This window comes from Leucoraja erinacea, chromosome 27 (assembly GCF_028641065.1).
Source record: "Leucoraja erinacea ecotype New England chromosome 27, Leri_hhj_1, whole genome shotgun sequence".
Taxonomy (NCBI): domain Eukaryota; kingdom Metazoa; phylum Chordata; class Chondrichthyes; order Rajiformes; family Rajidae; genus Leucoraja; species Leucoraja erinaceus.
Window position 1 is genome coordinate 15,909,515 of NC_073403.1, and position 12,802 is coordinate 15,922,316.

Genomic DNA, 12,802 nt, shown 5'->3' on the forward strand with positions numbered 1-12,802 from the left:
CAGCGATTGCTGATTGATTTTGCGAATAACGTTCGCGGTTTAATCATTTTGCACGATTTTCACAAGAACTCTTCTGTTAACTCCTCTCTTCCCACATTGCAGCAGTTTCCCTTAACCTGTGAAACTGGTCCAGTTTCACAAGAACTGGCCTCGTGGGTCTGTTCCAGCATCCGAATGTCACAGCACTGACGCAGGTGTGGAAGCCAAAAAGGCCGTTGACATTGTTTTCCCCGGAGTTAGCTCAAAGTCTTGTGATCATTGGCCGCGAACAAGAGTTGATAGGAAGAGAGCAAAACATGCTCATCCCCTTTATAAAGCCCGTCCCCGGGAACAAGACCAGACTCTGAACTGAAAGCTCAGCATCCTCTGGTAGCTTGTGAACCTTGATGATGGACGCTGGCATGGACCTGCTCCATAGCTCTGGGGTGGAACTGGTGCAGTATCTACAGCTGAACTACAGGGACTCCCAGAGCTGGTTCACCTTTATCTCCATCGCCGCTGACCTGAGAAACACTTTCTTTGTTTTCTTCCCCATCTGGTTCCACCTGTGTGAGGCGGTGGGGGTCAAACTCATCTGGGTGGCCGTCATCGGGGACTGGCTCAACCTCATCTTTAAATGGTAAGTGTTGTCTGAGAAGTCTCGACTAAAAAGCCTTAATAATCATTTTAAAAGCCTTAATGTGTCTTAGTCTCTTCATCTGACATTGGTATAATTCGCTGCAGGTATACAAAATAGTCTGAATTGAAGTAAATCATTTTCAATTCAATCTTAACTTCAGAAAAGAACAAATGCTGATGATTGTAGACACAAGGAACTGCAAATGCTGGAATATTGTGTGGAGCACAGAGTACTGGAGTAACTCAGCGGGTCAAGCAGCATCTCTGGAGGACATGTGTAGCCGATGTTTTGGGTCAACATTTCTTGTCTGAAGAAGGGTCCTGACCCAAAAGTCACCTATCCATATATTCCCCTTTGAACCCCTGCCCCTCGGGTTCATGTTTAATCTTTGCCTCTCTCACCTAAAAATGGCATTGCTACATCGCCCATATCCTGTGAATGAATACAAATATAGTTACGCATTAGAGTTCTGCCCCATCTGAAACTGATTTATATTTTAAATTATCAATACTAAAATAAGGAATCATAATGATTAAGTGCCTAGTACTACATATTTCGATACTTATTTTGGTCATAACATGGATTAATAAAGCTTTTTTATGATAAATATCAGACGATATTTTTTGCACAAGTTTTTAATTGAGAGGAAATGTTAAGCCAGCATTCAAACCAGCCCAGGGCAATGTAATTCTAACATGGCTTTAGGTCTAAGTCCAATCATACTGGCATAGAAATCCAGTTATTTTTCTTTCTCAATTCCCCCGTGAATTGTTGCAACACTGAGTATTTTAGTGAAAGTCTTGGCACGAGGACAGCTCCACTGGCATCCTACTTACTGGTTAGATTCCAACTTGAATCTTCTCTGTGGATGTCCACTGTCATACTATATCTTCCAGAGCTATTGCCCAAACTGTGCCATAGAATGTTAACTCTTCTTAAGGCAGTGGTTCAGATCCTCCACATTTGATTGCACAGTGTCCTATTAGAAAAGTTAAACATTTCCAACAATGTTGAAATTTAAACAGATTTTGGGATAAATTCCACCTACATTTTGTGTTTTTTGTATCCCACATAATCATCGGATATTGGCTGCAATAATAATTGCATTACGGCCAATATGGGATATTGCTAACATTATCAAATTCAAATGTTGACTTTAGATATTGTCCAAAATCTTAACGTTGTGCAATATTGCCCACGATATCAACATCAAATATTGATCTAATGTACACGATGCCAGATTGTGGGAGGTTTCCCATGTGTTAACCTTGTCCTTCCTCTTTCTTTCACAGGTTTTTATTTGGACATAGACCTTACTGGTGGGTCCACGAGAACAAGCTCTATGCTAACTCCTCTCTTCCCACATTGCAGCAGTTTCCCTTAACCTGTGAAACTGGTCCAGGTGAGGACAACTCATGTATCAAACTGGTCCCGATATGGGAAAATCTTGTATCAGACCAAAACTTCAAACTTTGGTTTTGTTTATTTTTGCCACGTACCAAGATAAACTGAAAGTTTGTTCTTCATGCTATCCAGTCAAATTTTACTGTACGCGAGTACGATCCTACATAAGTAAAATAATGAAATGATTGCAAATAGATTATCTTCTGGGACCACACGCATGTCGGGGCCATCTTGCTACTCCCAAGTCTCAAGTCCCTGAATTGTCTGATCTTGGTCCAATGAGATATGCAATTTCTGATTTTCTCACTTCAAGGCCCAGTGTCCTGGCATCACTGGATTAATAATGAAGGAATAAACTGGTTCTGGTATCGGCGATTCATGTCTTAAATTGGTGGTATATATTCATATGTTCAACTGTAGTTGTTAGGTCAGGTTAATTTTACATTTAATTTCCTTTCACCATTCAGAGTCACTTGATCTCCAGTAATAACCTCATAGAGTCATAGTGACTCTATGAGCCCTTCCCCATAACATGATGCCCTAAACTGAATGTTCTAAATGTGGCCTCGCCAATGTCTTAAAATGACCTCCCAACTTCTATACTTTATTGATGTAGATAAAAAATAGAAGTGTTTTGACCATTGAATGTCAGGCAACTGAAAACTGAAAACCCTGGTTCTAACGGAGTCTCTGAATGATCCTTTTGACAGGAAGTCCATCAGGTCATGCGATGGGTTCAGCCGGTGTCTGGTACGTGATGGTGTCTGCATTCCTGACCTTTGGACTACAAAAAAAGCGAAGTGGCTTCCAAAAATGGTGAGGCTACTAAATATTAAATCTACTGGAGGTATTTGCTTCAAGCAGAGGTTGGGCAGACTTAGATTGTTTTCTCCAGAACGCCGGAGGTTGAGGGGGCACCTAATTGAAAATTATGAAAGGCATATATAGGTTAGACAGTCTGAACCTTTTTCTCAGGGTGGAAATGTCAAGGACTAGAGGTTATAACTTGAAAGCTTAAAGGAGATGTGCGGGGAAAGCTTTTTACACAGCGGGTCGTGAGTGCCTTGAACACACTACCAGGGGTGATGGTGGAGGCTGATATGATAGTGGCCTTTAAGATGCTTTTGGATAGACTCATGGATATGCAGGGATTGGAGTAATATGAATTGAACACTGGCAGATTAGAATTGGACTTGGCATCATGTCCAGCACAGACATTATGGGCCGAAGGGCCTGTTCCTGTGCTATACTGTTCTATGTTCTATATAAAGGTCTGTGTGTTGATGTCCAACAGGCAGCACGGGGTTTGGATTATTTTATATGGATTCAGCCCTGTAAAATTTAGTTCTATATGGGAGACTCTTGGCATGCTATCGACAATAGATCTGGCTTTCCTGGATATAGGAATGTGATCTTATTCCTAGTTACCAAGTAAAAAGACAGTCAATACGTTTTACACTGGTGCAACATCAGTAAAGTAACTAATTTTGGAAGCTAAGCTTCCAAAAATACTGTTAGAATGATGAAAAAAATGCTGCCTCTTACCTTATCTTAATGAATATCTATCTGCCTTTATGATGAAAATATCTACAGCATATATAACTGATATAAGTATCATTAGAATTTTGCTGGTGCCTTAGGTCTCAACAGAGGATTCCTCTAATATATGTAGAAGGAACTCAGATGCTGGTTTACACCGAAGATAGGCAAAAATTGCTGCAGTAACTGAGTGGGTCAGGCAGCATCGCTAGAGAAAATTAATAGGTGACGTTTCGGGCCGAGACCCTTCTTTAGACTCAAAATGTCACCTATTCCTATTCTTCCAGCATTCTATGTCGATTTCTCCAATATAATCAAGTTAATTTAATCTGTTATAATATTCAATAAAAATAATTGCAAATGAATGTACATTTATACATTGTACTGCAGTTGTACAGGGTCTTGGTGAGACCACACCTGGAGTATTGCGTACAGTTTTGGTCTCCCAATCTGAGGAAAGACATTCTTGCCATAGAGGGAGTACAGAGAAGGTTCACCAGACTGATTCCTGGGATGTCAGGACTTTCATATGAAGAAAGACTGGATAGACTCGGTTTGTACTCGCTAGAATTTAAAAGATTGAGGGGGGATCTTATAGAAACTTACAAAATTCTTAAGGGGTTGGACAGGCTAGATGCAGGAAGATTGTTCCCGATGTTGGGGAAGTCCAGAACAAGGGGTCATAGTTTAAGGATAAGGGGGAAATCTTTTAGGACTGAGATGAGGAAAACTTTTTTCACACAGAGAGTGGTGAATCTCTGGAATTCTCTGCCACAGAAGGTAGTTGAGGCCAGGTCATTGGCTATATTTAAGAGGGAGTTAGATGTGGCCCTTGTGGCTAAAGGGATCAGGGGGCATGGAGAGAAGGCAGGAACAGGATACTGAGTTGGATGATCAGCCATGATCATATTGAATGGCGGTGCAGGCTCGAAGGGCCGAATGGCCTACTCCTGCACCTATTTTCTATGTTTCTATTAGCTGGCTGGAGGATGAAGTACTGGAACACCCTATTTCATCCCCTCCAGTATTTCATTGTAGTTTAGTTTAGTATATTGCCACATGTACCGAGGTACAGTGAAAAGTAAAGGGTTCATATTTTCATTAACTCAGCAAGAGTAACATTCCCTTCTTCCAGGTGTCTCCACATTGTGCTGTGGACGGTGTTCTGCATGATCCAGGTGTGTGTTTGCACGTCCCGGGTGTTTCTGGCTGCTCATTTCCCACACCAGGTTTTTACCGGAGTTCTTTCAGGTGCGTATTCTTTCTTTCAGTTGCAAATATAACTGCTCAATGCCGTTCTAGGCACAGTGACTGAACCTGACACACCTTGAACCTCTGCATCAAACTGATGGCGGTGTATGTACATAGTTGGCTCAAGTGTATTTAAAATCCAAGACGTACTGTGTCATAAATACAAACAAGGAATACAAGGAATATGTTCAGTAGTAAGATCTGTGTCATCAAAAATGGGTGAAAAAATAATGGAGTGTTACATTTTATATATCACTAAAACTGGCTTTACAATTGGCACTTGCTTATTTAATATGTATTTAGAAGCAAATGGGACTGGGACTAGCTTAGATATGCTTCATGAATGAATTGGGCTGAAGGCCTTGTTTCTGTGCTGTGTGACTCTGTGACATTGACTCTATATTGTCTGTCAATAGTAATATAATTTAGACACGGTATTAATTGGGCATTTCCATCCACAGGAATGGTTGTGGCGGAGGTGTTTGGCCGGATTAATGCGATCTACAACGCAAGCTTCAAGAGGTATCTGCAGATCACCCTCTTCCTCTTCTCCTTCGCTCTGGGCTTCTACCTGCTGTTGAAAGCTCTGGGCATCGACCTGCTGTGGTCGCTGGAGAAAGCCCAGAGATGGTGCGCCCGGGCTGAGTGGGTCCACATTAACACCAACCCCTTTGCCGGGCTGGTGAGGAACATGGGAGCCTTGTTCGGACTGGGGTTAGCTCTGAACTCACCTATTTATGCAGAGAGCTGCAAAGGGAAGAGAGGCCAGCAGCTCAGCTTCAGAATAAGTTGCATTGTGGCCTCCTTGATCGTCCTGCACCTGTTCGACTCGGTAAAGCCCCCGACGCAGAGGGAATTCCTGTTTTATTTCCTGTCCTTCTGTAAAAGTGCTGCCGTGCCTCTGGCAGCTGCTGTTTTAGTTCCATTCTGTGTGTCACAGCTTGTGAACAGACAGGACAAGAAGGAACTATAACGTCCCAACCTAAATCACCTTGTGGACTTTTTTGTGTACCTTCGATCTTCCAGCATCTGCAGTTCCTTCTTGATCACCTTGTGGACTGCATTGCACTGTTTGATGTTTAATATACTGTAAAACATGAGCGACTGGAAGTGTGCTCTGTTCTGTAGCATCTGGAAAGAGAAGAGCAAATGAGATGAGAGAAAAAGGAAGACAAGGGGACAGGATGTCACCCTGAGAGAGAGGAAGCAGACGAATAGATGAGGAGTACGTCTGTCAGAGATATAAAGACAAAGCTTTACAGCACCATAGACCCGGCTTCAAGCCTGACTGCGGGTGCTGTCTGTACGGAGTTTAACGTTCTTCCTGTGACCGTGTGGGTTTTATCGGGGTGCTCCAGTTGCCTCCCACATTCCAAAGACGTACATGTTTGTAGGTTAGTCTCTGTAAATTACCCCTAGTGAGTAGGGTAGAACTAGTGTATGGAGAGTGATCGCCGGTCGGTGTGGATTTGATGGGCCGAAGGGCCTGTTTCCATGCTGTATATCTAAACTAATGTCCAAGAAAGCTAGTATGTGTAGAAAGGAAATGCAGATGCAGGTTTACACCGAAGATAGACACAAACTGCTGGAATAACTCAGCGGGACAGGCAGCATCTCTGGATAGAAGGAATGGGTGACATATCGGGTCGAGACCTGAAAGACCAGACTTCAGTCTGAAGAAGGGTATCGAACTGAAACGTCACCCATTCTTTCTATTGAGTGATGCTGCCTGTCCCGCTGAGCTACTCCAGCATTTTGAGACTATCTAGGGAAGCTGGAGTGGCAGACAGATAGAGATATGGTGAGAGACAGTCGGAAACAGCAGTGCAGAGAGGGGGGGGCAGGCAGAAAGAGTGCAAGAGACTGCTAGTGTGAAAACCCAGAGACGTAGAGGTAAGGATCATTGGGGAAGTAGACAGCATGAAACAGAGAGGGTTTCACCCCACCACAATGCTACTGCACCAACTCACTTTCTAGATGCTTCTGAACGTTCGAGCTGTGGAGTTTCATCTCCTCTGTTCCTTCCGCTTTTACTTAAGATATTTAAGCATCTGCTTTTTATTTACTGGCTCCAAAATGTTATTTTGCATTGTATTTTTTCTTATGCAATATTTTTTGTAAATACGCAGAGCTCATTGTTGAACGACATGAAGGGTAATAGTCTAATAAATTTGAGTTTCTTAACATTGTGAAACAAGTACCTGGTCTAACTTGCTGCAGCTTATAGTCTTGTCAGCTCTGCATTGCATTGTAAGCCAGCTACACTCTTTCCTCTTAAACTCATAACTTAAAGAGCTGAGCAGAGGTATTTTTTACCAAAGGTATGGTAACACAGCTGCTTGTGATCTCTCAGGGAAATTGGCTTCATTTGACCAAGGCCTCAGAAATGACATTAGTTTCTAACTGTACACAGACTCATAAGAAAAGCTGCAACAGCCCACTGGTCTGGAGTTGAGCTAAAGACTAGAAAATTGTACTGGTGAACTAAATTAAAAACAGGTCACTTTCTACATACAATCAACCAAATGGATTGAGTACAGTTTGTTACCAGTTATCAACAAAGTCAATTGGGTCCAGGCCATCTACCATGTAACGTCTGTAAGAAATGTTTCTTGAAGCTGTACATGAATGTTTTTGATGCATCTCTTTGTATTGCACTGTACTTTCATTCAGGTTGTCCATTGCAAAGTCTCTGGCCATGAACAAGGAGGGTTTTAGAGTCCAGAGCTCACTGTGGATTATTTCAATGTTATTCAATGATTGGACACAAAATGCAGGAGTAACTCGGCAGGTCAGGCAGCATCTCTGGAGTAAAATGGACAAGTGACGTTTTGAATGTGAAGAAAGGTCCCGACCTGAAACATCACCGATCCATGTCCTTCACAGATGGTGCCTGACCCGCTGAGTTACTTCAGCACTTTGTGTCCTTTTGTGTAAACCAGTGCCTGCAGTTGCTTGTCTCAACCTTTATTTTGTGAGCTGTTGTTGAGACAGTGGCGTTCTAACACGAAGTCAATGTTGTCTTTAATTACATCGTGTTTCCTGGCAAGTCTTGGCCAGTGCCTCACCTCTAACGAGGAAGTACCATCAAAGTCCCGAAATCAAATCCCAATCTCCTTACCTTCCGTTTGGTTATATTAATATAAAATGCTCAGAGCTCTTCCTTTGTAAAGCAAGTTTCAAATTACATGTGTACATAGAAACATAGTAACATAGAAATTAGGTGCAGGAGTAGGCCATTCGGCCCTTCGAGCCTGCACCGCCATTCAATATGATCATGGCTGATCATCCAACTCAGTATCCCGTACCTGCCTTCTCTCCATACCCCCTGATCCCCTTAGCCACAAGGGCCACATCTAACTCACTCTTAAACATAGCCAATGAAGTGGCCTCAACTACCCTCCGTGGCAGAGAGTTCCAGAGATTCACCACTCTCTGCATGAAAAAAGTTCTTCTCATCTCGGTTTTAAAGGATTTCCCCTTTATCCTTAAGCTGTGACCCCTTGTCCTGGACTTCCCTAACATCGGGAACAATCTTCCTGCATCTAGCCTGTCCAACCCCTTAAGAATTTTGTAAGTATTTTGTACGAATGTAATTAATAAAGTCATTGCATGATATTTATATTCAGATCAGAAGTTACCCATATTGTTATGCCAACTATCTCTGCTTCTAAAGTTATAGAGTTATAAAGTCTTACAGCGTGGAAGATTTGGCCCATCAAGTACATATTGACCATCAAGCAACCACTTACACTAACCATGTTCTTTTCCCCTCCTCTGTATCCTCCTCTCCCACAAGTACCATGCCTGAGTTTCCATTTCCCTTTTATCCCTCCCTCTTACAGATGTTCTCCCTCTGATCAGATGGGTTTCCTCCAGGTGCTCGCGCCTCCTCCCACATCTCCTCCTCCTTCTACATCCCTGTGTGCAGATGAAGCATAAAATCTGGGGATTGTTCATGAGAACGTGGGGAGTATAAACTGGGAGGTGTGTAGGATTAGTGTAACTGGGGTGGGGCAGGGAAAGAGAAAAGAGATATAGGGATATTACGTGAAATTGAATTCAATCTTCATGCCACTGAGTTGTCGTGGAATATGAGGCGATGTTCTTCCAATTTGCGTGTGCCCAGGGAACTGTCAGGTTGTGTGGGAAGGGATGAGTGAACCAAGGAGTTGCAGAGAGAATAATCTCTACAGAAAGCAGAAAGGGACAGGGATCGGAAGATGTGACTGGTAGTAAAATAGGTATTTAGTTTATACACAAATGCAAGTGGCTGGTCAATACATTCGACCGATTCCCAACAGCACATGGATAAACTGGCTTGTTATATTAGATGTAGAGTCACAGCATGGACAGCACCTACAGCCCAACTTGTTCATGAGACTAAAATGCTCCATCTGAGCTAGTCCCATTTGCTTGGCCCACATTCCTCGAAACGTCACCTCTCCAATTAAAGAAAGTCCGTGGGTCTTCAATGAGGTAGATGGTAGCTCAGGACTGCTCCCTAGTTGTTGGAAGGATGGTTCAGTTGCCAGATAACAATCGGGAAGAGACTGTCCCTGAATCTGGAGGTGTGCGTTTTCACACTTTTATACCTTTTGCCTGATGGGAGAGGGGATAAGAGGGAATGGCCGGGGTGTGACTCGTCCCTTGATTATGCTGGCAGCCTTGCCGAGGCAGCGTGGGGTGTACATGGAGTCAATGGAAGGGGGATTGGTTTGTGTGATGGTCTGGGCTGCGTCCGCAATTCTCTGCATTTTCATGCTGTGTGTGGCTTGGAGCACATCCTCCAGGTGCTGGGGTTCCTTGTGGTTTTGTTGCCCTTGTCCTTCGAGCTGGTAGAACTGTTGTGTTTGAAAGGTGCTGTCCAAGGAGTCTTGGTGATGAGGGAGAATTATGAATTTGATTGAGGGAGAATTATGAATTGTTTGCTGGCAAAAGGAGATTGCGAGTAATCTCAGACATAACAATGCTGAGGGGTTGCTTCAGATCCGTTGAAACCAGAACTCCCATCTATGGGACAGGGTCAATCTTGCAGCAAACACCCTACTAGTTGGAACTAAACCAAACAGTAAGACCGGTGATTTTGAACAGTGTTCCAACCAATAGAACGGCAAGGGAAGTGCTATATGAGACCACAAGAGAGTTTAACTAGTTGCTGCATCAACAGTTTGTTGTCTTCAACTAGCACGGGGGTGGGGAACCTGCAGCCTTCTAGGCCATTAAGTGCGGCCTTTTGAATGAATCCAAATTTTGTAGAACAAATCCTTTTATTTTTATTAATATGTTTTTGTTTGTCTTTTATTATTTTTATTTTAATCTTAAAATGAACGTATTTAAAATAACAAAGATTCAGCAAAATAATCCTATATCTAATTGAAGTTTCTTGGATGCGGCCTTATTAGATTACAGCTAACAATGCGACCTTCCAACATGAAAAGGTTCCCCACCCCTGTTCCAGCATGTTGCAAGGTAGCATGTAACCACTGTGCCTGAATACCAGGTTACCACTGGACTTGACTTAGCATTAAGAATTCAATGATCTAACAGTGAGCTACTGCAGTGCATTCTATAGATGGCACATTCTGTAGTTGGCACATTCTGCAGATGGCACATTCTGTTGACGCTGCTACTGTGTCAGTGGTACATGAGCAGACCAAGACTACAAAGTTGCACATACCAGTAACCCAACCATTATGCTACCAACCAAGCTGGTCTAGTAATTTGAGATTACTGTGCTAAGCAAGCATTAAATTAAATATTGTCGTTAAGATAAGATTACCTTTTAGACCAGATCTTGACTCAGGTGCACAGAGTCTCTAAAATGTTGGCTAATGTTCTGATGCAAACTTATTGCACATAATCATTAACTCTGTTCCTCTCTCCATGGATGCTGCCTTACCTGCTGAGTATTCCCACCATTTTCCATTTGCATTCCAGATTTCCAGCGATTGTCTTTCAATTAGTTCTATGAAGGTACGACTTCAACGTGAAACAGCAATAGTTCAAACCTAATTATTATTACTACCAGCTTGAAATGGACCCCAAAGATCAAACATGTAGTGAAAATAAAACCACTATAATGCTATTAATAAACAATATCATTAATAATCCTGATCAAAGCATAACCTGGATTATTTTATCAGGGTTCAGATGAACTTTGCATTTGATTAATTCATTGGATTAGAACAACAACCTAAAGTTACCTTCTATTTTTAGAGTACTGCTTTCACATACAGGCTATGAACTATTAATGAGATTGAAGATTAGAGTTTATCTACATATTACACAAGTTCCATCTACTAGTTCAATATTGTTGCCATCTGCACTACTTATTTCTTATTTCCTTTCCTCATTATGTTTTTGAACTAACTTGTTGTTTATTTGTGCACAATCTTCTTTCTCATAGAATTTCACAAATAATCTATGAGTAATTTGTGTGTGGGTTTGTTTGAGTTTACATTGCTGTGATGCTGCTGCGAGCTAGATTTTCATTGCTCCTTGCCTCACATAAACTCAGGCGATGATACAAAAAAAACAAATTATACATAATTTACATGCAAAATTCTAAAAGAAAATGGACAGTGCAAACAAATAACACATTAGTTCAAAAACATAACAAGAAAAGAAAAAGTCCAGGTTAGTATCCTGTTGCTAATTTGCTTACATCGTGGAATTCTCAATCTGATTGATGGAATTGTTATGACATAAATTATTACGATTACAGAAATTATCTGCTCTAAGGGCCCTCAATAAATTAATTTCTCAGAGTAATGCAGAGTAAATGTTCTGACTTGTAACATATTTATCTGCAGACTCCAATGTTTAATGCAATGCTGGTTCGTGTTCACACACGTCACATGCTGGGATTTTCCATGTTGAATAAAACTGTGTCTGGGAAATATAAAAAGGGCTTTCCTAAAAAAGTTCACACATTAGCTAAATGGACCAAAGCTGGGAAATTCAATAGTACAATGGTGATTTAATTTGAGTAACATTGTCTTGGGCAATATGGAACACAATATTGATAGTTTTTTGGTTGAACGGCGCATAGCTTTCAAATCTAGTTTTTTTCTTGATGCAATATTGAAACAGGCCCTTCGGCCCACTGAGTCCATGCCAACCATGTATCACCTGTTCACACTAATTCCATGTTATCCCACTTTCTACACACTGGGGGCAATTAACAGAGGCCAATCAACGTACAAACCCACACGTCTTTGGGATGTGGAAGGAAAGCGGTCTTCTTCGGTCTCAGTGAGAACATGCGTCTCAGTGAGAACATGCACACTCCACACAGAGAGCAGCGAGGTCAGGATCGAATTCGGGCTTCTGGTAATGTGAGGCAGCAGCTCTACCAGCTGTGCCGGTGCATTGTTGCCCATCGCAATCATGGATGGGCAGAGTGTTTGCTGCATTGGACTGGTGCAACACTCATCTGCAGCTCTGCATAGTGGAGCTGCCAGTGACCACTCTCAGCCTGAGAAGGATTTAGAGCACTACTTACTCTGTAGCAATGCTAATTAAAGGGTGTCAAAGATTATTGCATTTTAGTAAATTGGGTATTATCTATATATATAGTGTTTCCAGGCCTGTTTCGCTGCTGCCATTGTTCTGTTGCTGATATATATGACAATTAAACACTCTTGACTCTAGACTAATCCACCCCACCCCACAACAAGAGTCCAGCCCATGAGCTACACTCAGCAGACAACCCAACAATCTTCACCACTGTGATCTGAGCCCATCCTAGGATCTCCCTTATTAATTGATCACTGGATCCCAGCCAAGATGATCCCCAGACTCACAGCACCCTCTCCCGATGACCAGGCAGCCTATGCATGATTGGGTTTGAAACAGAACAAATAACTCAGAAGTGGTCATACTATCAAATTCAGCAGTATTCCCAGCAGTTTGAGATTTCCAGCCACAAACAGTTTCCTTCCCTGCAAATCCAAAAAACTCCAGATGCTGAAAAACTGAAATTAA

The 12,802-nt window shown here is 42.1% G+C and overlaps 1 protein-coding gene across 1 annotated transcript; it reads left to right on the plus strand.

Moving 5' to 3' along the window:
- Positions 1-326: 326 nt before the first annotated feature.
- LOC129710276 (glucose-6-phosphatase catalytic subunit 1-like) lies at positions 327-8,003 on the plus strand. Its single transcript, XM_055657163.1, has 5 exons — positions 327-619; positions 1,912-2,021; positions 2,734-2,839; positions 4,698-4,813; positions 5,275-8,003. The coding sequence occupies exons 1-5, from the start codon at positions 387-389 to the stop codon at positions 5,784-5,786; spliced, it is 1,077 nt and encodes a 358-aa protein (XP_055513138.1). The 5' UTR covers positions 327-386; the 3' UTR covers positions 5,787-8,003.
- Positions 8,004-12,802: the final 4,799 nt, after the last annotated feature.

Bases quoted from the DNA above. Each gene is read 5' to 3' on its own strand.
- LOC129710276 (XM_055657163.1), top strand. From the start codon at position 387: ATGATGGACGCTGGCATGGACCTGCTCCATAGCTCTGGGGTGGAACTG. The intron at 620-1,911 runs GTAAGTGTTGTC...TTTCTTTCACAG, and splicing joins CTCAACCTCATCTTTAAATG to GTTTTTATTTGGACATAGAC. The intron at 2,840-4,697 runs GTGAGGCTACTA...CCCTTCTTCCAG, and splicing joins CGAAGTGGCTTCCAAAAATG to GTGTCTCCACATTGTGCTGT.